The sequence below is a fragment of the Vipera ursinii genome (assembly GCF_947247035.1).
Source record: "Vipera ursinii genome assembly, chromosome: W".
NCBI classification, from domain to species: domain Eukaryota; kingdom Metazoa; phylum Chordata; class Lepidosauria; order Squamata; family Viperidae; genus Vipera; species Vipera ursinii.
The window spans coordinates 16,816,283-16,840,784 of record NC_139522.1 but is presented as its reverse complement, the minus strand read 5'-3'; the positions used below and the strand labels follow the sequence as shown (position 1 = coordinate 16,840,784).

Below are 24,502 nucleotides of genomic sequence, written 5' to 3'. Positions count from 1 at the left end.
TTAGAAATCAGAGAAATGTGGAAGAATGCAAACAGCGGATGAAGGATTTTTTTGAAATTAATATGAATAAGGGCACCTCTATGGACATGGTTTGGGATGCTAGCAAGGCCTATATGAGAGGGGTGTTGATATATATGAACAATAAACATAGATGTGCTGTGGAAGCTAGGAGGAAAGAACTGGAGAATGAAATAAAGGAAAAAGAAAAGGCTTTGATTTTGAATTCAGAGGATGTGAAGACTAAGGAGGCTATTAAACTGTTAAGAGGACAATTTGATAAATTAATGGCTGACCAAGTGGCAACCAATTTGCGGTTTGCCAGGCATAATACTTTTTGCAACGCTAACAAACCAGGTAGATGGTTAGCTTATAGATTGAGGAAAAAACAAAGGGCTTCTAATATAGACAAAATTGAGTATAAAGGAAGGGTTGTGTTTCAACAGGATCTTATCAAGGATGCTTTTGTGGATTTTTATTCTAAATTATATGCTAAGGAGAAGATTAATGAAAAAGATATTGATATATATTTGGAGAATGCTAGCATCCCGGTTCTTACGCAAGTACAAAAAGAGGAGATTAATCAATTAATTACAGAAGAAGAAATTTTTACAGCAATTAAGGAATTGAAGGTGGATAAAGCACCAGGTACGGATGGTTTGTCTGCGGCTTACTACAAAAATTTACAATTAGAGATGATGAAACCGTTAAAGGAACTGTTCCAGACAATCCAGAGGGGGGGAAAGGTGCCACCGTCTTGGAGAACAGCTTTTATTTCTTTGATTCCGAAGGAAGACCAAGATGCTACTCAAGTTAAAAATTATAGACCGATATCGCTTTTAAATACAGATTACAAGATATTTGCTAAGGTTTTGGCTAATAGACTGATGAGGGTTCTGCAACAGGTGATTCATGGGGACCAAACGGGGTTTATTAGTGGTAGGCAAATGAAAAATAATGTGAGGAATATAGTTGATGTGTTAGAGTTTTTGGAAAGGAACAACCAGATCCCTGCGGCGCTAATTTTTCTAGATGCTGAAAAAGCTTTTGATCAATTGAATTGGCAATTCTTGATGAAAGTTTTAGACAAAATGGATTTTGGGGAAAATTTTTTACAACCGATTAGGGCATTATATCAAAAACAAACTGCCCGAATTATAGTTAATAATAGTCTGACAGAAGCATGTAATATTGAGAAGGGCACAAGGCAAAGGTGTCCGTTATCGCCCTTGTTATTTGTGTTAACATTAGAGATATTATTGGTTAAAATACGGAATTCGGGAAAAATTAAGGGGATACAAATTAGAGATCAGGACTATAGATTGAGAGCATTTGCAGATGATCTGGTTGTTACAGTGACCCAGCCAGAGAACTCTGTTGTGGACCTGATGGAGATAATAACACAATACGGGAAGGTTTCTGGATTTAAAGTTAATATACAGAAAACCAAAATTTTGGCCAAAAATATGACAGTTTCGCAAAAGGCTCTCTTAGAAGGATTAACTGGATTTGAGATTGTTAAAAGGGTTAAATATTTGGGGGTGCTTTTGTCGCCCTCTAATACAAAGTTATATAAAAATAATTATGAAAAATTATGGGGGAAAATTCAAAAAGAATTGGAGAGTTGGGAAAAATTGCAATTGTCTTTGTTGGGACGGATCGCAGCAGTGAAAATGAATGTCCTGCCTAAATTTTTATTTTTATTTCAAAGGATACCGATACTTAAGAAAGATTCTAATTTGGAGGAATGGCAGCGAGGTATCAATAAATTTGTTTGGGCAGGGAAAAGGCCACGCGTTAAATTTAAGATTATGCAGGATACTCGTGAGAGAGGTGGTCTTAAAATGCCCAATCTTAAACTATATTATGAAGCTGCTGCGTTAGTAGGAATAAGTGATTGGATTAATTTGACACAAGAGAGATTATTAAATCTTGAGGGCCACGACTTGTTGTTTGGCTGGCATGCATATTTGTTGTATGACAAGAAGGTAGACAACGTGTTTAGAGTGCATATTTTAAGACAGGCATTGTTGAGAGTTTGGAAGAAGTATAGACATAAGCTAGATTGTAAGATACCACTGTGGGCAATTCCAAAACACGCAATAGAAAATATACATGCTGGATTCAAACATGATGTGACTACGTACAAGGAGATCCTAAGCTTGGAAAGAAATGTTTGGTGTTTGAAATCATATAGCCTCTTGCGAGAAGAGAAGGTTGTTCAAAATTGGTTTCAATATACTCAGTTACGGGCCAGGTGGAAAGAAGACCAGAAAAATGGTTTTACAATGACTGATGAAAATTTGATAAAGCAAATCAGAAATCAGGGACCAGCACATATTAAACGGATATATCTTGCGTTGATAGAGATTGATTCAGAAACAGAACTTGTTAAGGATTGTATGATAAAATGGGCCCAAAACATCCAGGAAGTTATTACAATGGACACGTGGGAAAAGATTTGGGTGAGGAATGTAAAATTTACACAAGCTCAAAATCTAAGAGAGAATTTTTACAAAATGTTTTATAGATGGCATTTAGATCCTAAAAAGCTTGCAAGTATGTATCCGAATTATCAGCCTAAATGTTGGAGGTGCGGTGATGAAGACGCAACATATTTTCACATATGGTGGACTTGTAAAAAGGTTAAAGCCTTTTGGATAAAAGTCTGGTGGAACATGCAGAAGATTTTTAAACAGAGGATAAAGTTTTGCCCGCAACTTTTTTTGTTGGGAATAATTACAGATGCTACAGTTGTGGACACTAAGTTGATGTTGAATTTAATTACGGCAGCAAGACTTTTGATAGGTCAGTACTGGAAGAAAGAGGAACTGCCGACCATAGAAGAGTGGACTTTAAAGGTTTCCGACCTGGCTGAGATGGCGAAGATTTCGGCCTATTTGAAAGATCACTCGCAAGAACGCTATATTATGGAATGGAGAAAATGGATTGAGTTTATCCAGAACAAGTATAGGGTTAAGAAATTTCATGTAGCATTTGAATAAGTCTTTTTTCTTTTTTTCTTTTTCTATTTTGGTTTTTCTATATATATTTAATATTACTAAGGTTTGTTTTATCCTATATAAGCTAGAGAGTGATGGATTTTAGAGTTTATGGTTGTTAGTATATGGTTGTTTATGATTGTTTTTTTTATATATACCTTGTATTTAGCTCTGGGAAGTCGGGGGGGGAGGGGGGGAGGGGGGAGAGGTAGGGGGGAGGGAGAAGGGAGGGGGAGGGGGATTTTTAAAGAAAAAATTGTATGTTAAAACTTTTCAATAAAAAAAAAGGATAAGATGGACTTTAAACTGTTCCATATTAAAGGAAAAATAATTTATAGAGTTAAAAAAAAGAAATGGAACTGGGCTTCCGGTGGCTCCGCGGCGCCGGAGACAGCCTTCCCGGGCTGCCCGCGGCTCAGCTGTGTGATTTTTCGCCCGAAACAGCGCCGATCAGCTGTTCGGGCGATTTGAAGCCCCCTCCTCGGGAGAAGAGGAGGGGGTGAGCCCCCAGGTAGGGGTCGAGTTCTCCGGGGCCGCCTGAGCTTGGAGCTTGGGCGGCTGAAGGATTGAACTCCCCCGTAGCCTGGGCTGCTCCCAGCTGGCTAGCGTCTCTGCTCCGGACTTCATGGAGCAGAGCCAGGCGTCTGCGACCATCCCTGCTTGAAGGAGAGACTATGAAAGGAAAAGAGCAGGCAGAGCAGTACAAGAGGGAAAGATGAAGAGATGAAGAGGATTATTTTATTTTACTCTCGAGCTTGATGGACTTTGCTTAAAACTTAAAGTGAAAGTACGTCACAATTGTAAGTAAAAGATGGCGGCTAAACCTCCCCCTAGAACTTTTCGGAGTGCTGGAAATTCTCCGGTGCAACAATAATCATTACTGCAGGCATTGCATTCTCCCGATGTATTGACATCGAAGGATCTTGAAAAACATACCCAGTTAATTTTGGAGTCAATGGGTGTTAAATTTGTACAGATGGAGGAGAAATTGGAGAAATTGGAGCAGAGAATGGAAGAAAGGATGGAACAGAAATTCAGAGAGATGAAGGTAGACATTTTGTCCTCAGTGCATAAAGTAGCTAAATGTGTGGAGGTGCTGGATGACAAAGTGGAAGATCTGACTCAAAAGAATGCTATATTAGAAGCAAAAGTATTGGAAATTGAAGATTTAAAAGACAAAATGGATAGCGAACTGAGTCTGGCTCAATTTTACCAGATGCAGTTTGCTGTTAGAATTAGAGGCCTAAAAGAGAATATTAAGGAAGATTTAAAGCAGCTGGTTTCTGAGGCTTTTGAGGTGGTATTGAACCATCCAGCATCTGAAATAAAACAAGGCATGGACAAAGTGTTTCGTGTGAACTCGTGGATTGCTAAACAGAGAAAGTTGCCTAGAGATGTGGTGGTTTATTTTGTAAAAAGGGAAATTAGAGATGAAGTTATACAAGCTGCCTATGATACTAAAGTTGTGATTGCTGGTCAAGAAGTTTTGGTTCTAAAAGAAATTCCTCCAAAGATTTTAAAGAGAAGGAAGGACTTTATATTTCTTGTGCAAGAGCTCAAGCAAAGAGATATAAGGTTCAGATGGGAGATCCCAGCTGGGCTGAGCTTCATGTATGAAGGCAAAAGGTACTGTTTGGGTACTGTGAAGCAAGCGCATGATTTTTACAACAATGTCTTAAAAGCAACCCCATCAACACTTTTGGAAGCTGCAGAGGGATCTGGAGAAGGAGAACATCAAGAGGATGAAGATGGACAGATAGACGAGAATGGTACAGGAGGAGATCAAGCTGCAACTCTTTTGGATGATCCTAGAGAACAGAGGGTGACGCGTGCTGCCTTAAAACGCTCAAAAAAGATAAAAAAATAAGACCAGTAGAAATCTATGGAACTTCCACAATATATTTACAGTCAAGTGGTAGTTGTGTTTTTAAGAGTTTTGGGATGATATGCATGGTAACAGAATCTTCAATTTGGAATTAATGGACAATTTACTACAGAGGAAGAGGAAGAAAGTTTTGTGGGTTAATGCGGGTTAATTTGTGTAAGAACTATCTATTATAGCCTATTTTGGCTAGAGAGGTTAATAGGGATAGGTGCTTGTGATGTGTAAATGAGAATATGTTTAGGAAATAGTGAATTGTGGAAGAACATAGATGGGAATGACGCTAGTTTTCTTTTATTTTAGTTCTTTATACATATTTAGTATTATTAAGGATTGGTTTACTCTATATAAGCTAGAGAGTGATGGATTTTAGAGTTTATAATTGTTAGTATATGATTGTTTATGATTGCTTTTTAGATATATACCTTGTATTTTGCTCTGGGAAGTCGGGGGGGGAGGAGGGGAAGTAGGGGGGGGAGGCAGGGGAGGGAGGAGGGAGAGGGGGAGGGGGGGAGATAGGGGGAGGTAGGGAGGGGAGGAGGGAGGGGGAAGGGGGGTTTTCTAAAGGAAAACTGTATTTTAAAACTTTTCAATAAAAAAAAAAGAAATGGAACTCTTTTTTAAAGAAAATAAGAAAGAAGATACTACGGTACAAAATCTACAGGACACAGCTAAAGCATACTTTAGAGGTATAGCTACATCGTATATGGCAAGGAAAAATAAACAGAGAAAACAGCAATATTAAGAAAAGAATTTGGAAAATTAGAATTAGAATTGCAAAAAAATCTGTAAAAAAAGACTTTAATAAGAGATATGGATATGATAAAACATAAATTAAATTTGTTAGATTCAGAAAAAATGGCAGAACAGATAAAAAGAGTGAAGCAGAATTTTTTTGAAAGTGCTAACAAGCCGGAAAGATGGTTAGCTTACAAACTTAAAAAACAGAAAGAAAAAAAAAGATATATAATCTACTGGATGGGAAATGTTATTTACAATATAAAAATGAAGAAATAAAAAAGATAGTTAAAGAATTTTATAAGGAACTGTATGATAAAAAGGAGACTTCAAGAGAGAAAACTGTAAAATACTTGAAAGATAGTAACCTTCCGAAGATTTCAGAGACATTTAAAAATATGCTAGATGAAGGAGTTACAATGATGGAAATAACAGAGGCTATAAAGAGACAAAAAAAATGGTAAAGCTTCTGGTCCAGATGGACTTCCGGCAGAACTATACAAAAGTTTACAAGAGATATTAAGTGATCCGTTGAAAGATGTTTGTAATGGACTTTTATTAGAAGCTAAAATGCCGATGACGTGGATTGAAGCAAACATTACCTTAATACCAAAAGGTGATTCAGATTTGACTCAGATTAAGAATTATAGACCGATTTCATTACTTAATGTGGATTATAAAATTTTTACTTCAATAATGGCGGAGAGACTGAAAAAATACCTGGTTGAATTTATACACCTGGATCAAAATGGCTTTTTACCAAAGAGACAAATCAAAAACAACTTAAGAATGATAATAGATGTATTGGAATACTATGAACTACATCCAGGGAAACAAATGGCATTAATATTTTTAGATGCTCAAAAGGCATTTGACAATCTTTCATGGCAGTTTTTGATTCATCAAATACAAATAATGGATTTTGGACAGACTTTCATAAATATGGTAAAAACAATATATAATAAACAAACTGCCAAAGTGATTGTGAATGGAGATTGTACTGAGAGCTTTGAAATAAGGAAAGGCACAAGGCAAGGATGCCCTCTATCGCCTCTGTTATTCATTTTCACTTTGGAAGTTTTAAATCAAAATATAAGACAAGATGCAGAAATTAGAGGTTTGGAGATAAAGGGTGAAACATATAAATTACAAACATTTGCTGATGATTTGGTATTTATTTTAGAAGATCCCTTGGAGATGATTCCAAAATTGTGGGGGAAATTAGAACAATATGGTGAAGTAGCGGGATTAAAAATTAATAAGGAAAAAACTAAGATAATAGTTAAAAATGTTACAGATAAGCAAAAAAGCCGAATATCAGAAGTGACAGAGGTACAGATAGTGAAAAAGGTAAAATATTTGGGTATATATCTATCAGCTAAACATTCAACATTAAAAGAAGATAACTATACAAGGTTATTGAAACAAATAAAGTTAGACCTGGAAAAATGGAAGAATTTAAAATTGTCTCTATTAGGAAGGATAGCTACAATTAAAATGAATATATTGCCTAAGATTTTATTTCTGTTTAAGACAATTCCGATAAAACTTGGATTTTTTTTTTGAAGAGTTGAATTCTTTAGTTTTGAAGTTTGTATGGCAAGGAAAAAAAGCTAGAATAAAGAGGAAAACTTTGCAAGATACTAAAGAAAATGGAGGTTTTGGTTTACCTGAGTGAGCTTTGTACTATCAAGCATCTGTATTGACATGGGTGAAAGAATGGATAATGCTTAGGAATAAAAGGTTGTTATGCTTGGAGGGACATGATTTACAGCTGGGATGGCACGCGTTTTTGTGGTATTGGAAAAACAATATTCATGGATATTTTCAAAAACCATTGTATTAGAAATGCTTTGATAACAGTATAGGGAAAAATTAAAATGAAAATATATGTAAAATTCCAGGGTGGTTATCAACAATTGAAGCTTTTTCACATGTAAACTTGTTAAGATTTTGAAAAAACTTGGATGTATAGAGACATTTTAAATATCGATAGGACATTAAAATCGAAACAAGAACTGGAACATCAGCGTATCAACATGTCATGGTGGGTATGCTTACAAATACAAAACAGATATGAAAAAGATATGAAAATGTATGGATTTTATAAAGAACAAAATATGTTTGATATTATTAACTTCTGATGAGAAATTAATTAAAAAATTGTATATTTTTTGTTAACTTTAGAGATGGAAAGTGAACAAATTAAAGGGACAATGATAAGGTGGGCGGAAAACTTTGGTTATAACATAGAACTAGAAGAATGGCAAAAATTGTGGGAGAGAAATTACAAACTGACAATGTCAACTGCATACAAAGAAAATTTGTATAAAATGTTTTATAGATGGCATTTACCTCCACCTAGATTAGCAAAAATGTTTAAAAATGTATCAGGCAAATGTTGGAAATGTAACCATAACTTAGGTACATATTATCATATTTGGTGGACATGTGATAAAATAAAGGCTTATTGGAAAAAAATACATGCTTGGATAGAAAAAATATTAGGAGAACATGTAGCATTTAATCCCGAATAGTACCAGAAAATAGTACCAGTACCAGAAAATAGTACCAGTACCAGAAAAGACTAACAAACAAAATTTATACTTGGTTTTACATATTGTAACTGCAGCAAGAATAAGTTATGTGCAATGCTGGAAAAATGAACAAATACTGTCAGAAGAAGAGGTAATAAAGAAGATATTGGAATGCGCAGAGATGGACAGATTAACTATGAGACTAAAAGACAAAGAAGAAACAGAATACTATAAAAGCTGGAATCTATTTTATAAATGGTTGGAAGAGAGAACCAAAGAGTAGAATTTGTATATGTATTAGCATGTTATGAACCCAGCTCACATGCTGTTTGAAAAACTAACATATGTATGTAGAGAATAAAAAATAACAATAAAAAAACTTAAAAAAAAAGACAGAAGATTTCATGCAGTTCAGTGAGGATGTTCTTTTTGCAGCACTTCAGAATTTTGGCAGGGATGTTAACTTTCCTGGGTGCCTTGCCAGAGGCAAGGAAATCCAGGGCCGTGTTTAGTTCTTCTAAAGTTGGTTCACTATCAAGCTCCTCCAAGACAGGCATGCACTCGATATTATTCAATGCTTCTTCAGTTACCCCATTTTCTCTGGAATATAGCTCAGAGTAATGCTGCACCCAGCGTGCCATCTGCTGTGCTCGGTCCTGGATAACCTCCCCTGTAGCAGACTTCAGAGGGGCAGATTTCTTCTGTGTTCACCTTGATGTTGCCTGTGTCAGCTGCAGCCAATAATTGTTAGCACATCTCCTGGCGGTCTGTTGGACTTTGCTACGAGCAGCTCGCAGAGCCTGTAAGTTGCGCTCACTGGAACAGGCTTTATATGCAATTAAAGCTCTCCTTTTTTCGATGGCTGGCGTCAGTTCCTCCGAATGGGCTTCAAACCAATCTGCTATCTTTCTGATCTCTTTACCAAATGCTGACAAGGCAGTGTTATAAACACCATTCTTGAAATGTTCCCATTGTTCAGATGCATTTGCTTCAGCCGGGCCTGGGAGAGTTTCCTTAAGTGCTTGTGCAAATCAACTTCGCCCTGATGGTCTTGCTGATGTCGATTCGTGGTCTTCCTTCCTTCTTAGAGTGATGCAATCTCTTTGTTTTCAGTTTTATTTTGCTGCACACCAAAGAGTGGTCTGTATCGCAATCAGCACCCTGGTAGCTGCATGTGACTGTAATACTGGGAAGGTTGGAGCTGTTGTGATTCAGGGTCAGCCTGTGGGTTCGGCAGTTGGGTCGGACGGTTCAGAGGAGGAGGAGGAGGAGGAGGAGGGGTTTGGAGAGCCTGCAGAGGACAGTTCTGAGGCTTCACAGAGCTCTCAGCCAGGCCCCTCCCATCTGGTTACTATGCAGACCCAGCTGTGTGAGCCTGACAGCGTGGATGAAGATGACCCACAGCTGGCCCTTGTTCTGAACCAGCCCTCTTCTCGCAACCCCTATTCAAAAAGAAGAGTCTGGAGAGCGTCCAAGGCTAAAAGGCTACTGCCAAGATTTAATTACGCAGTTAACAAAAACACTAGAGCTTGTCTTCTCAAGCGGAAAAGTTGCTTTCAGCAACCAGCCCCTCCCCAAACACTCCTTTTATAGAGAGCTCAGGGCGTGGTCTCCCTGTGCCTCCTCCCGAGGAGTCTCACAGCCTTTCTTTGTTTGTTCCTGCTCGACTGCCTCCTGCGTCGGGCGTCCTTGAACAGGGCCAGCTGTGGGTCATCTTCCTCCGCACTCTCGGGCTCACGCAGCTGAGAAGAGGTCCCCGGCTGAGGACTCTGCAAAGCCTCCAAATCATCATCAGCCGGTTCGTTTCCCTCCTCCCCCACATCTGAGTCCTCCGATACATCGGAGCCGGCTGTCGGACCCACAGGCTGGCCCTGAGTCACAACAGCCCTGTTCAAGGACGCCCGACGCAGGAGGCAGTCAATCAGGAGTAAACAGAGGAAGGCAATGGGGCACCTCGGAAGGAGGCAGAGAGAAGCCACGCCTTGAACTGTTTAAAAGGGGAATGTGTGGGAGGGCTGGTTTGCTGAAGGCAACTGTTTGAATAGCTCCTGTTTTAGTGGTTCGTATTTTGTTTTGCTCAGTTTGCTCTGTTTTGGATCTGTTTTGTGTAAATAAATTTGGCAGGCTTACTTCCAGCCTTTTGCCTTTTTTTTATTGAAAAGTTTTAACATTCATTTTATCTTTAACAGTCCCCCCTCCCCCTCCCCTCTCCCTCCCTCCCTACCCCTCTCCCCCTCCCCCCCGACTTCCCAGAGATAAGTACAAGGTATAGAAAAAAACAATCATAAACAACCATATACTAACAACCATAAACTCTAAAATCTATCACTCTCTGGCTTATATAGGATAATACAAACACTAATAATATTAAATATATATAGAGAAAAAAAAGGAAAAAAAAGAAAAAGAAAAGGAAGACTTATTCAAATGCTACATGAAACTTTTTAGTCCTATATTTGTTCTGGATATACTCAATCCATTTTCTCCATTCCATAATATAATGTTCTTGCGAGTGATCTTTCAAATAAGCCGAAATCTTTGCCATCTCTGCCAGGTCAGAAACCTTTAAAGTCCATTCTTCTATGGTCGGCAGTTACTCTTTCTTCCAATACTGACCTATTAAGAGTCTTGCTGCCGTAATTAAATTCAACATCAACTTAGTGTCCACAACCGTAGCATCTGTAATTATTCCCAACAAAAAAAGTTGCGGACAAAACTTTATCCTTTGCTTGAAAATCTTCTGCATATTCCACCAAATTTTTATCCAGAAGGCCTTAACCTTTTTACAAGTCCACCATACATGAAAATATGTTGCATCTTCATCACCACACCTCCAACATTTTGGCTGATAATTCGGATACATACTTGCAAGCTTTTTAGGATCTAGATGCCATCTATAAAACATTTTATAAAAGTTCTCTCTTAAATTTTGAGCTTGTGTAAATTTTACGTTCCTCACCCAAATCTTTTCCCACGTATCCATTGTAATAACTTCTTGAATGTTTTGGGCCCATTTTATCATACAGTCCTTAACAAGTTCTGTTTCTGAGTCAATTTCTATCAATGCAAGATATATCCGTTTAATATGTGCTGGTCCCTGATTTCTAATTTGCTTTATCAGATTTTCATCAGTCATTGTAAAACCAATTTTCTGATCTTCTTTCCACCTGGCCCGTAGCTGAATATATTGAAACCAAGTTTGAACAATCTCCTCATCTCGCAAGAGGCTATATGGTTTCAGACTCCAGACATTTCTTTCCAAGCTTAAAATCTCTTTATACGTAGTCACATCATGTTTAAAACCAACATTTATATTTTCTATTGCGTGTTTTGGAATTGCCCACAATGGTATCTTACAGTCTAACTTATGTCTATACTTCTTCCAAACTCTCAGCAATGCCTGTCTTAAAATATGCACTCTAAACACATTATCTACCTTCTTATCATACAACAAATATGCATGCCAGCCAAACAGCAAATCATGGCCCTCAAGATTTAATAATCTCTCTTGTGTCAAATTAATCCATTCACTTATACCTGCTAACGCAGCAGCTTCATAATATAATTTAAGATTAGGCATTTTAAGACCACCTCTTTCACGAGTATCCTGCATAATCTTAAGTTTAACTCGTGGCCTTTTTCCTGCCCAGACAAATTTATTGATACCTCTCTGCCATTCCTCCAGATTAGAATCTTTCTTAAGAACCGGTATCATTTGAAATAAAAATAAAAATTTAGGCAGGACATTCATTTTTACTGCTGCGATTCGCCCCAACAAAGACAATTGCAGTTTTTCCCAACTCTCCATTTCTTTTTGGATTTTTCCCCATAATTTTTCATAGTTATTTTTATATAGTTTTGTATTAGAGGGCGACAAAAGCACCCCCAAATATTTGACCCTTTTGACAATCTCAAATCCAGTTAACCCTTCTAAAAGGGCCTTTTGCGATGCTGTCATGTTTTTAACCAAAATTTTAGTTTTTTGTACATTAACTTTAAATCCAGAAACCTTCCCATATTGCATTATTATCTCCATCAGGTCCACAACAGAGCTCTCCGGCTGGGTCACTGTAACAACCAGATCGTCTGCGAACGCTCTCAATCTATAATCCTGATCTCTAATCTGTATACCCTTAATTCTTTCCGAGTTTCGTATTTTTACCAATAATATCTCCAATGTTAACACAAATAACAAAGGCGATAACGGGCACCCTTGCCTTGTACCCTTCTCAGTATTACATGCTTCTGACAAACTATTATTAACTATTATTCGAGCTGTTTGTTTTTGATATATTGCCCTAATTGGTTGCAGAAATTTATCCCCAAAATTCATTTTATCTAAAACTTTCATCAAAAATTGCCAATTCAATTGATCAAAAGCTTTTTCAGCATCTAAAAAAATTAGCGCCGCAGGGATCTGGTTGTTCCTTTCCAAAAATTCCAACACATCAACTATATGCCTCACGTTATTTTTCATTTGCCTACCACTAATAAACCCAATTTGATCCTCATGAATCACCTGTTGCAGAACCCTCATCAATCTATTAGCCAACACCTTAGCAAATATCTTGTAATCTGTATTTAATAGTGATATCGGTCTGTAGTTTTTTACTTGAGTAACATCTTGGTCTTCCTTCGGAATCAAAGAAATAAAGGCAGTTCTCCAAGACGGAGGCACCTTTCCCCCTCTCTGGATTGTCTGGAACAATTCCTTTAAAGGTTTAACCATCTCTAATTGTAAATTTTGTAGTAGGCCGCAGTCAGACCATCTGTACCTGGCGCTTTATCCACCTTCAACTCCTTAATTGCTGTAAGTATTTCTTCTTCTGTAATCAATTGATTAATCTCCTCTTTTTGTACTTGCGTAAGAACCGGAATGCTAGCATTAACCAAATATTCATCAATGTCTTTTTCGTTAATCTTCTCCTTAGCATATAATTTAGAATAAAAATCCACAAAGGCTTCCTTAATAAAATCCTGTTGAAACACTACCTTTCCCTTATGTTCAATTTTGTCTATATTAGAAGCCCTCTGCTTTTTCCTTAGTCTATAAGCTAGCCATCTACCTGGCTTATTAGCATTGCAAAAAGTGTTATGCCTGGCAAACCGCAAATTGGTAGCCACCTGGTCAGCCATTAGTTTATCAAATTGTCCTCTTAATAGCTTAATAACCTCCTTAATCTTCACATCCAATGGATTCAGAATCAAGGCATTCTCTTTTTCCTTAATTTCATTCTCCAATTCTTTCCTTCTAGCTTCCAAAGTACGTCTGTGTTTATTATTCATATATATCAACACCCCTCTCATATAGGCCTTGCTAGCATCCCAAACCATGTCCATAGAAGTATCCTTATTCATATTAATTTCAAAAAAATCCTTCATTCGCTGTTTACACTCTTCCACATTTTTCTGATTTCTAAACAAGTTCTCATTTACGCGCCACGAGCGCCTATCTCTGTTGTCCTTATTGATCTCTAACCATACTGGACTATGGTCAGAAATAGCTCTTGCACAAATCTTTACCTTCTTAATCCTAGAAAAAAAATCGTTAGTCAACAAAATAAAGTCAATCCTGGAAAAAGATTGATGTCTATCAGAAAAAAAAGTATAATCCTTTTCATGCGGGTGTGTGTCACGCCAAATGTCTCGCAATTCCAAATCATCCTTCATTTCAAAAAAAGATTTAGGCAGTCTGGCATGACACGGAACACGCTTAAAAAAACCAGCCTTATCCATCTGTACATCCAAAACACCATTCCAATCCCCCATAAAAATAAACGATTTGTAATCCAACTGAGTAAGCTTTGTATGAAGTAAGCTAAAAAAGTCAGCTTGTTGTTGTTGTTGATTAGGAGCATACAGTCCAACTAAAAGCGTTTTTTTTGCCTTCTAGCAACAAATCTATCATTACATATCTTCCATGCTTATCTGCTTCAATTAAGTCCGCTGTTAAAGCACTTTTAACATAAACAACCACTCCGTTTTTCTTATTCATTGCAGAGGCGACAAATTGCATACCCAACCTTGAATTCAGTAAAAACTTTTGGTCCATAGCCCTAATATGCGTTTCTTGCAAGCATATAACATCAATCTTAAATTGTTTTAAATATTGAAAAACTTTCTTTCTCTTCTGAGGCGAGTTTAGTCCATTAACATTCCAGGTTAGAAATTTAGTCGCCATACTTGTCATCCCGAAGCTGTTGGAGCACATCTTTAATAGCCCCTCTGTCGCCTTTGGGCCGCGCTCCTCCCACTGCCTCGCTGTAAGTACGCTTTGAAAGTTCCATAAACTTCTGCTGGTCTTGTTCTTTTATTTGTTTTACTCTTTTTAAAGCAGCACGCGTCACCCTCAGCTCTCCAACATCAGCCAACGAAGTTGTAGTTTGATCCCCTCCAGCACCATTCTCCTCTGTCTGTCCATCTTCAGCCTCTTGAAGTTTTCCTTCTCCAGATCCCTTTGCCGCTTCCAGAAGTGATAGTGGGGTTGCTTTTAAAACATTATTGTAGAAATCACGCGCCTGTGTCACAGTAACCAGACGGTATCTTTTACCTTCATGCATCGCCACCAACCCTACTGGAATCTCCCATCTGAACCTTATATCACGTTGCTTAAGTTCCTGCACAAGAAATGCAAAGTCCTTTCTTCTCCTTAAAATCTTTGGAGGAATTTCCTTTAAAACCAAAACTTCTTGGTCAGCAACCACTAGTTTAATATCATAGGCAGCTTGTATAACTTCATCTCTAGTTTCTCTCTTTGCAAAATAAACCACCACATCTCTAGGTAGCTTCCTCTGTCTAGCAATCCATGAATTTACACGAAAAACTTTATCCATGCATCCCTTTATTTCAGATGCTGGCTGACCCAATACTGCTTCCAGAGCTTCAGAAATCAGCTGCTTTAGGTCTTCTTTAATATTTTCTTTTAAGCCTCTGATTCTAACAGCATACTGCATCTGATGAAACTGAACAAGACTCAATTCTCTGTCCATTTTATCTCTTAAATCTTCATTCTCCAATACCTTTACTTCTAGTACAGCATTTTTTTGAGTCAAATCTTCCACTTTTTCTTCCAAACCTTGCACACATTCAGCCACACTTTCCACTGTAGACAAAATGTCTACCCTCATCGCACTAAATTTCTCTTCCATCCTCTCTTCTATCCTCTCCTCCATTTTCTCCAATTTCTCCTCCACCTTTGCCAATTTATCACCCAGTGTTTCTAAAATTACCTGGGCATGTTTTTCAAGAGCATCTTGTAAGTCCTTCGATGTCAATGCAGCAGGAGGAAGCAAGGCTTGCAACGATGTCTGTTGCACCGGGGAAGTTCCAGCACTCCGAAGAGTTTTTGAGGGAGGTTTAGCCGCCATCTTTTTACTTTCACTTGTTACGCACTTTCACTTTAAGTTTAAAAAGTCCATTAAGCTCGAGAGTAAAAATAAAAGTCCTCTTCACCTTTTCCTCCTGTACCGCTCTGCCTGCTCCTTTTATTCCAGGGTCTTTCCTTCTGGCAGGGGTGGTCGCAAACGCCTGGCTCTGCTCCAAGAATTCCGGAGCAGAGACGCTGAACAGCTGGGAGCAACCCAGGCTACGGGGGAGTTCAATCCTTCAGCCGCCCAAGCTTTAAGCTCAGGCGGCCCCGGAGAACTCAACCCCTACCTGGGGCCTCACCCCCTCCTCTTCTCCCGGGGAGGGGGCTTCAAATTCACCCGAACAGCTGATCGGCGCTGTTTCGGGTGAAAACAACACAGCTGAGCCGCGGGCAGCCCGAAAAGAGCCTTTTGCCTTTTGTAAAGGGGTTGTCCCTGCCTTTTCTGCAGGGCCGGTAGTAGGCTGGAACAGAACAGGAGCGCCTGGTAAGAATCAAGTCGAGCTGGTGCCAATGCTTCGATCTTGGATGTCTCCAAGAGACTCTGTGTTGAGGCTTTGTTTTAAAGACTGTATTGCTAACACACAAAAACATAGTAGCAGCAAAGCTCCAGCAGGCGTTGGCCATTTTCATTCATCTTCCCGACGCTGAACTGACCTAAACAAGTGGGCCATGAGCTATAATCAGCTCCAACTCTGGCATTAAAATCGCTAAGGATAAACAGTAGTTCTTTCTCAGGGATTTTCTTGATAGTAGCAGCCAGATTGTCATAGAATTTGTGTTTGGATTCTACTGAGGCTGATAATGTCGGTGCATATGTGCTATTAAGAGTTTCCAGCCCTGCTGATGAGTGGAGCTGCAAGGACAGAATTCTTTCACTTCCTGCAGCAGGTGGAGTAATGAATCCTAGTAGGGTGTTTCTGACCGCAAAGCCAACCCTATATTCCCTAGTCTCATTCGATGGTTTTCCCTGCCAGAAGAACGAGAAGTTTCTCTCCTTAACAGATCCCAAGACAGCCTTGTCTCTTGAAGGGCAACGAGCACGAGGCCTGGTAGATTAATATGGAGGATAGACTGTTACCCAAGCAGCAGATCCCCCCTCTCCACATCGCTGAAATAGTCCAATGGAACAGCGAGGCCGATACAATTAGTTCCAGCTGCGTCGCAGGAGTTACCAGAACGTGATTGTACACAGTCACGAACTGCTTCCGGGACTCCAGCTCCAGATTTTGCCTCAAGGTTGACTCCTGAAGCCTTTTCCAGTAGTAAATATAGCCACAAGGCAGTGGAGGTTTGAAATCAGTTTCCCTTCTCCTAGAATATGGTTCTGCCGTTTTATCCGCTATTGGGGCATAAAGCCCTCTTCCACCTTCAAAACCATTGACCGTCTTCTCCTGTAACCCTGGAAAGGGGCCCTTATGAGGTGCTACCAGCCAGACCAAGGATTTTTAGGGAGGTATTACTCCTCCAGGCACCATCACTAAAGGAATGATTATAAGTTGGGAACTACCTGTCATTTGAATAACAGTGGAAGTGAAATGGCAGGAGTCTGTTCTGGCTTTACTGCAATATAATTATGATCACTGGCCCAGGATGGCGTGCTGCTCTCTGGGGTTGGCTCTTTAGCAACTGTCTGAGCGTTCGCTTCTGTCTTAATAATGGCCACTGGTGTTTTCTTCATGATCATCTCTCTTCTCAGCAACTGGCCTCTTCTGCATGGACAAAGGTTTGGTACCCGCCATAGTCTGAGGTTTTATCAGAGCAGGCTTGGGTCTGGTTTTCTCTTTGGGTTTTTGTTCTTTGCCTTCACTGAGGAATTTCATGGTAGCAACACCATGCTTAAGGATGCACTCATTCTCACAGTATACTGAACCTGGCTGAGCCACCTTAGAGCATCCTGGGCCAATGCAATTGGCTGCTTCGGGATCTTCAACCACAGGCTGAAATATTTTGAGTTTTTTCTTTCCACTTGCAGTTGCAGCTTTCTCAATATGACCCTTGATGCCTTGATCCTCAATGGACTTTTGTTCAATAGTTCCTATGCTTGTGAACTCTGTGCCATCACCTGTTACCTGTCCCAGCAGTTTTCTGTTGATCTGTTTCTGTCACTATTTCATCTTGTACTTGCAAAATGGTGCAGTTTGGGCAGATATAGTATTCTCCATTTCTTTCCAGTAGGCACCCACGGGCCTCTGAAATACCTACACAATCCCCGTGAAACCATTCCTCGCATCTATCACAATGAATCATAAACCTGGCAGATAAATGGCAGATAAAACTTGAATTATATATAACAGACTAGAAAAATGCTATGCAATTTTGAGAGATGTGTAAGTCAGTTTTTCTTATGGATTAATTAAATCCATGATTAGTGGGGAGTTTTAATGTTATCTGAAAACAAAAAATAAGTTTCTCAAACTGCAAGAAAAAATATTTTAGTTCAAGTACAAATTCCAAATATCAATGCCTAATGAGCTGTGGGAGGACAATGGCCTTAAAGAATAATGTACACTTTGTTTCAATAAACTGTTTAAATTGTTTGTGTTCTGTCTCCAAATAATTATAACTGGTTAAGACACCAGACTAGAAATATGGAGACCATGAAAGCCTGGGTGACTTTGGGCCAGTCACTCTCAGTCCAACTCATCTTGTGGTTATTGATATGGGGAAAACGGGAAGGAGGAGTATTAGGCTTGTTCACCACCTTGTACATTAACAAAGACAAGAGAAATGTAAATGTAAAAAATTCTTACATTTCTATAAGCATCATTATTTTTTTGGCATTCCATACCAATATAGATATAGCCCTTGTGTAAGAAGTAATATTTAATCTTTAAATATTCCATCTAATAAAGCCAATCATCTAATCTTTTGAATCTATTCAGAGCATTATCAATTGAGATTTTCTCAAGTTCAACTACACTTAAATATCTAAAACCTTTCCCTCATATAAACCATCCCAACATTTTTATGTTTCTCATATCGTAAAAAAAAGGAATACTATGTTACTTGAGGGGCCTATCCCTCTTAAACTAAAATACATTTATATCCAGAAATTTTCTATTTTTTTAACCATATTCAAACAAAATGCTTAGTGTTTAAATATTCCATCTGATAGGTCCCATCATTCAATTTCTTAATTCTAAGTTTAGCCTTTTTTTTTTGCCAAACATCTTTCCTAATCAATGTGCTCTGCTGGACCAAAAAGTCTTCCCATAGTCTTGTAGATGTTGTTGTAGGTACAAGAGACAAATCCACTAAATTGTTTTTGTGGGTTTCACCCCTTCGTATTCATTGAAAATCTTTTTCTTTCTCTCTTAATTTCTCTTATCATTTTTTGTCTCTCAAGTTCTCGTAGTTCTCCTGACAGCTCTGTAATCCATTTTGTAGAATCTTTTTTCTTGTCCTCAGACTTATTTTGCAATCTTGAAGTGTAAGTTATCTTTTCCATGTCCAATATTTCCTGCAAGTTTTTCTCCGCCTGTGTTAAATCATAATTCTTTCCATCGTTGAGTTCCATCTTTAAATCTCTTTCCTCTGGTTTATATTCAGTTGTCTGCTTTATCTGATCGCTTTTTTTATTTCCTGAGAGTCTTTTTGTTGTAAGGTTAAATTGAAGAAGTGTTCATTTAAATTTTCAAAGTTGTTTTTAATTTCCTTGTGGTTTGCATTGTCGTTTGAATTAGTTGCTTCATAGCATACATTTCCTCCTGGAAGGTGTTTGTTTTTTTCTTGATATGTACTTTCTGCAGGTCTCTGATGTTCCATGATAGTCAAGAATCAAAGTTTTCGTTTCTCTGCAAACAGCTTTAAAGTCACAATTCTATTTATAATCCAGGAAGGTCAATTTTTTCCCCTAAGGTTTATAGTTCTTGCCTTGTAAATTGCCCAACATGTTTTCTTTTTGTTGCAGCTGTTCTTTGTTTAGTTAAGACGTTGAAGGTCACAAAAACAAGATATTTTTTATTGGGCTTTCTGTCAGTTCCTGTATTAGAGCAACTACAGTTGTGTATTTTCCTCCACCACTAGATGTCAGCACCAGTTTGTTTTTTCAATTTTCAAAACAATTACTTTCTTGTTTTCAATAAACTTTTGAAAAGAAAATCTTAACAAATTCCACCAATTTCAAACTTATCCAGATTTAAGTCTTATATTCATTTCAATATATTTCTGTCCCCCATAAAAGTTTATTTTTTTATAAATATTTTATTGGTTTTTAACTATAACAATCTCCAGTGCCTGGTGTACAACGTGTTGTCGTGGTTTATATTTTAACAAGAAAAAAGACAATAATAATTAATTAACAATCAGTAATGATTGTTTGATAATTCCATAATTAGTATATTAATTAATGATATATTTCTTTGATCTTCCCTTCTCCCATTTATATTCTCCTTCAACCTTAACCAAAATATAATTCTTAATATTTTCAATATATACAGTTGCAAGAAAAAGTATGTGAACCCTTTGGGATTACGTGGAGTTTTGCATGAATTGGCCATAAAATGCACTCTAAACGTCATGTAAGTCACAACAATAGAAAAACACAGTCTACTTAAAATAATACTATACAAACATTAGCTGTTGTCATGTTTTAATTGAAGATAAGATGGAAACATTCACAGTGCAGGGTGGAAAAAGTATGTGAACCTTTGGACTTAATAACTGGTTGACCCTCCTTTGGCAGCAATAACCTCAACCAAACGTTTCCTGTAGTTGCAGATCAGACCTGCACAACGATCTGGAGTAATTTTGGACCACTCCTCTGCACAAAACTGTTTCAGTGTAGCAATATTCTTGGGATGTCTGGTGTGAATCGCTCTCTTAAGGTCATGTCACAGCATTTCAATCGGGTTGAGGTCAGGACTCTGACTGGGCCACTCCAGAAGGCGTATTCTGTTCTGTTGAAGGCATTGTTTTGTTGAACTACTTGTATGCTTTGGGTCATTGTCCTGTTGCATCACCCATCCTCTGCGGAGCTTCAGTTGGCGGACAGATGGTCATACGTTTTCCTGCAAAATGTCCTGATAAATTCTGGAAATCATTTTTCCATCAATGACAACAATCTGTCCAGGCCCTGAGGCAGCAAAGCAGCCCCAAACCATGATGCTCCCTCCGCCATGTTTTACAGTGGGGATGTGGTTTTGATGTTGGTGTGCTGTGCCTTTTTTTCTACACACATAGTGTTGTGTGTTTTTCCCAAACAACTCAATTTTGGTTTCATCTGTCCACAGTATATTTTGCCAGCAGTGCTGTGGAACATCCAGGTGCTCTTTTGCAAACTTTAAACGTGCTGCAATTTTTTTTTGGACAGCAATGGCTTCCTCCGTGGTGTCCTCCCATGTACTCCATTCTTGTTTAATGTTTTCCTTATTGTAGATGTGTCAACAAAAATGTTAGCATGTGCCAGAGATTTATGTAGGTCTTTAGCTGACACTCTAGGATTCTTCTTTACCTCATTAAGCATTATGCGCTGTGCTCTTGGTCATTTTTACCACGCCTAGGGAGAGTAGCAACAGTGCTAAACTTTCTCCATTTGTAGACAGTCTGTCTTACCATGGACACATGAACATCAAGGCTTTTGGAGATACTTTTGTAACCCTTTCCAGCTTCATGCAAGTCAACAATTCTTGATCGTAGGTCTTCTGAGAGCTCTTTTCTGCGAGGCATGGTTCACATCAGACAGTGCTTCTTGAGACCAGTAAACCCAAAGTAGGTGTGTGTTTTTAAAGGGCAGGACAGCTGTCAGCAACACATCCAATATCATCACACTGATTGGAGTCAAGGTTGGCTCACTCCTGGCTCCAATTAGCTATTGGAGAAGTCATTAGGCTAGGGGTTCACATACTTTTTCCACCCTGCACTGTGAATTTTCCATGTTATGTTCAATTAAAACATGACAACAGCTAATGTTTGTGTAGTATTATTTTAAGCAGACTGTGTTTTTCTATTGTTGTGACTTACATGACGTTTAGAGCGCATTTTATGGCCAATTCATGCAAAACTCCATGTAATCCCAAAGGGTTCACATACTTTTTCTTGCAACTGTAAATGATTATATATAGGCATTTTTTATATTTATACAAATAATAATAATCTCTATGTATGACATTTTTACAGTTAATATTATTCTTATAACCATCATCTCATTAGTTCAGCATGCATCCTATTTTCATAATTTTTGTTTATGCTTAATTTCCCTTATATTCAATCCAATTCTTATCAGTCATAATTTCTTCATGTCATCTAACTGTTCAAATTTTCCCATTTAAGTACATCATCCCAATATTTTATGTCATGCATTATAAAAATACTATACTTTTTATCTATCTTAAAATATCTAGGTATAACATCACTTATATTAATGAAAGTTACATCAACCTACTATTTTTACATTTCATATACCGTATTTTCCGGCGTATAAGACGACTTTTGAACCCCTGAAAATCACCTCAAAAGTTGGGGGGTCGTCTTATACGCCGGGTCGTGTTATACGCCGGAAAAAAAACAAATCAGTCGAGCGTCCCCGTTCTTGCAAAGCCGGGCCGCCGCGCACAACCGAGCTATCTCTGGCGCGGCTCCAAAAAAAAAAAATCCCAGGAGGAAAAAAACATTTTCTACCCGTCAAATAAAAATATAATGGCTCTCTCCTCTTCCCTTCCCCCGTTTCACATACCATTAAGCAGAGCCGAAAACCCCGTGCCCCTCCTGTTTAAAAAGTTTTGATCTTTGCAAATGACCTTAGCAAAACTTCTGCGCAGCAGATGTGGGAACAGCGGGGGCGTCTCATCCTTCCTCCCGCTCCGGATTGATCCCCGTCCCGCCGCCCCTCTTTCTCCAATTTGAGGCCGAAGCCAGTTTCTGAACCAAGAAAGGGGAGTTCAGTGCAAGGCGCCCCAGGATCGAGCTAAATTGCCGGTTAATGCAGAACGGAGAAGACGGGAAAAGTTCCCCAAGAGTTAGAGCAGGAAAGGCGAGGCAACCACTGACCAAGGGGATGGAAATCGTCCGAATCCACGCAAGTGCTCCTCGCAACTGCTTCTTGCCCTGCTTCACCCTCCCCAAATGAAATTAAAACAACCTCTTACCGCCTCGCCCGAGACGCAGGCCGATAAGGCGACGGCGAGCACCATCCACACGTTCCACATTATTCCTGCGTTTGCAGCTCTCGCTGCGGCTGCTGCTGCGTGTGGGGCTGCTGGCCGTCCTGCAGGCGCTGGGCCGTCCTGCCGCTGCGCGGGAGCGTCGGGCGGCTCTCCCCACGCGAAGGCGGCGCTGCCCGTCGGCTCTTGTCCGTCGCAGAGGAGGCGAAGGCCCGACTGGCCCCGCCGGCCCTCCCGCTGCTCCCGCTGGCCCCCGAGGCGCAGCGTTTCCCGGACGGCAGGCAGCGCCGGAGGGCAGCCGCCACCCCGCCACGGCCGGCGCCCCTCCTGCTTCCCCCCCCAGGCCTTGAACTTCTCCCATTCGGCACAGGGCGGGGCAGCTCCGCCCGCAGCCTCTTTTTCATGTGCCGCTTCCCTCTCACCGTCGGCCGAGGCATGCTCGGCCCGGGCTCCCGATCCCTCTTCCCGGCCGGCTTCACGCCCTGCCCCTCATGTAGCTGGACTGGGCGTGCAGCCTCTCGGTGTGGCTGCTTTTCCTGGGCAGCCTGGCAGTGCGGCTCCTGCGCTCGGACCTGTTGCTGAGCCGGCGGGTGCTGCTGCGCGTGGGGCTGCTGGCCGTCCTGCAGGCGCTGGGCCGTCCTGCCGCTGCCCCTCAGCGCCACGCTCACGGTGGCTGCCTGCTGGCTCGGCTCGGCTCGGCCAGCACCGCCCAGCGGAAGCGCATTCCCCGCGGGGGGGAGAGCGGTGCTGGTGACAGGTGAGTCCGGTGGGCGCAAGGCCCTCCCCTCGGGCAGCGGCAGGACGGCCCAGCGCCTGCAGGACGGCCAGCAGCCCCACGCGCAGCAGCAGCCGCAGCGAGAGCTGCAAACGCAGGAATAATGTGGAACGTGTGGATGGTGCTCGCCGTCGCCTTATCGGCCTGCGTCTCGGGCGAGGCGGTAAGAGGTTGTTTTAATTTCATTTGGGGAGGGTGAAGCAGGGCAAGAAGCAGTTGCGAGGAGCACTTACGTGGATTCGGACGATTTCCATCCCCTTGGTCAGTGGTTGCCTCGCCTTTCCTGCTCTAACTCTTGGGGAACTTTTCCCGTCTTCTCCGTTCTGCATTAACCGGCAATTTAGCTCGATCCTGGGGCGCCTTGCACTGAACTCCCCTTTCTTGGTTCAGAAACTGGCTTCGGCCTCAAATTGGAGAAAGAGGGGCGGCGGGACGGGGATCAATCCGGAGCGGGAGGATGAGACGCCCCCGCTGTTCCCACATCTGCTGCGCAGAAGTTTTGCTAAGGTCATTTGCAAAGATCAAAACTTTTTAAACAGGAGGGGCACGGGGTTTTCGGCTCTGCTTAATGGTATGTGAAACGGGGGAAGGGAAGAGGAGAGAGCCATTATATTTTTATTTGACGGGTAGAAAATGTTTTTTTCCTCCTGGGATTTTTTTTTTGGTGGGGGGAGCAGACTTCTGAACTCGAGGGGCCTTAGTTTTTTGTAAAGACTATCGATAACTCTTGGGATACGTTTTTTATTTAAACAAAAAGCTGTCCGAAAATTGCAGATGGAAAGAGATGGGATAAGAACATTGAAAGACAGGACCATAAAAACAATCCTTTGAAAGGGGGGGGGTGCGTGAGTGTTAGAGTGGTGATTTAACACTCCAGTTAAAACTGTCTAGCGTATTTTTCATTCAAACCTCTCCTTCATTACTTCAATCTGTCGAATTCAATGGAGGACTCTAGGAGAACATGATACCATGGTGATTCTGAATGTGACAGTTTTGGATCTGTTTGCAAATCCAGTCTGGCATCACTGAGTTGTGTTTGATTGATCCAAACGGAATTTTGGATTATGACGGACAGGGAGGGCAGGGCATGTAAGTATTTTCC

General features: G+C 40.1%; 2 protein-coding genes across 2 annotated transcripts in view; both read right to left on the bottom strand.

Annotated features, from left to right (window-relative positions):
* The window catches only part of LOC310648244 (zinc finger protein 652-like), a gene marked incomplete at its 3' end in the record, with an annotated part of 99,739 nt that overhangs the window by 35,339 nt on the left and 39,898 nt on the right, over positions 1–24,502 (bottom strand). The window lies entirely within an intron of this gene.
* LOC310648215 (death-inducer obliterator 1-like) lies at positions 17,175–23,349 on the bottom strand (the record flags this gene model as incomplete). The annotated part of the gene is given in 3 exon segments (XM_083375964.1): positions 17,175–17,589; positions 17,591–17,776; positions 23,294–23,349. Coding segments are annotated over 3 exon segments (657 nt in total).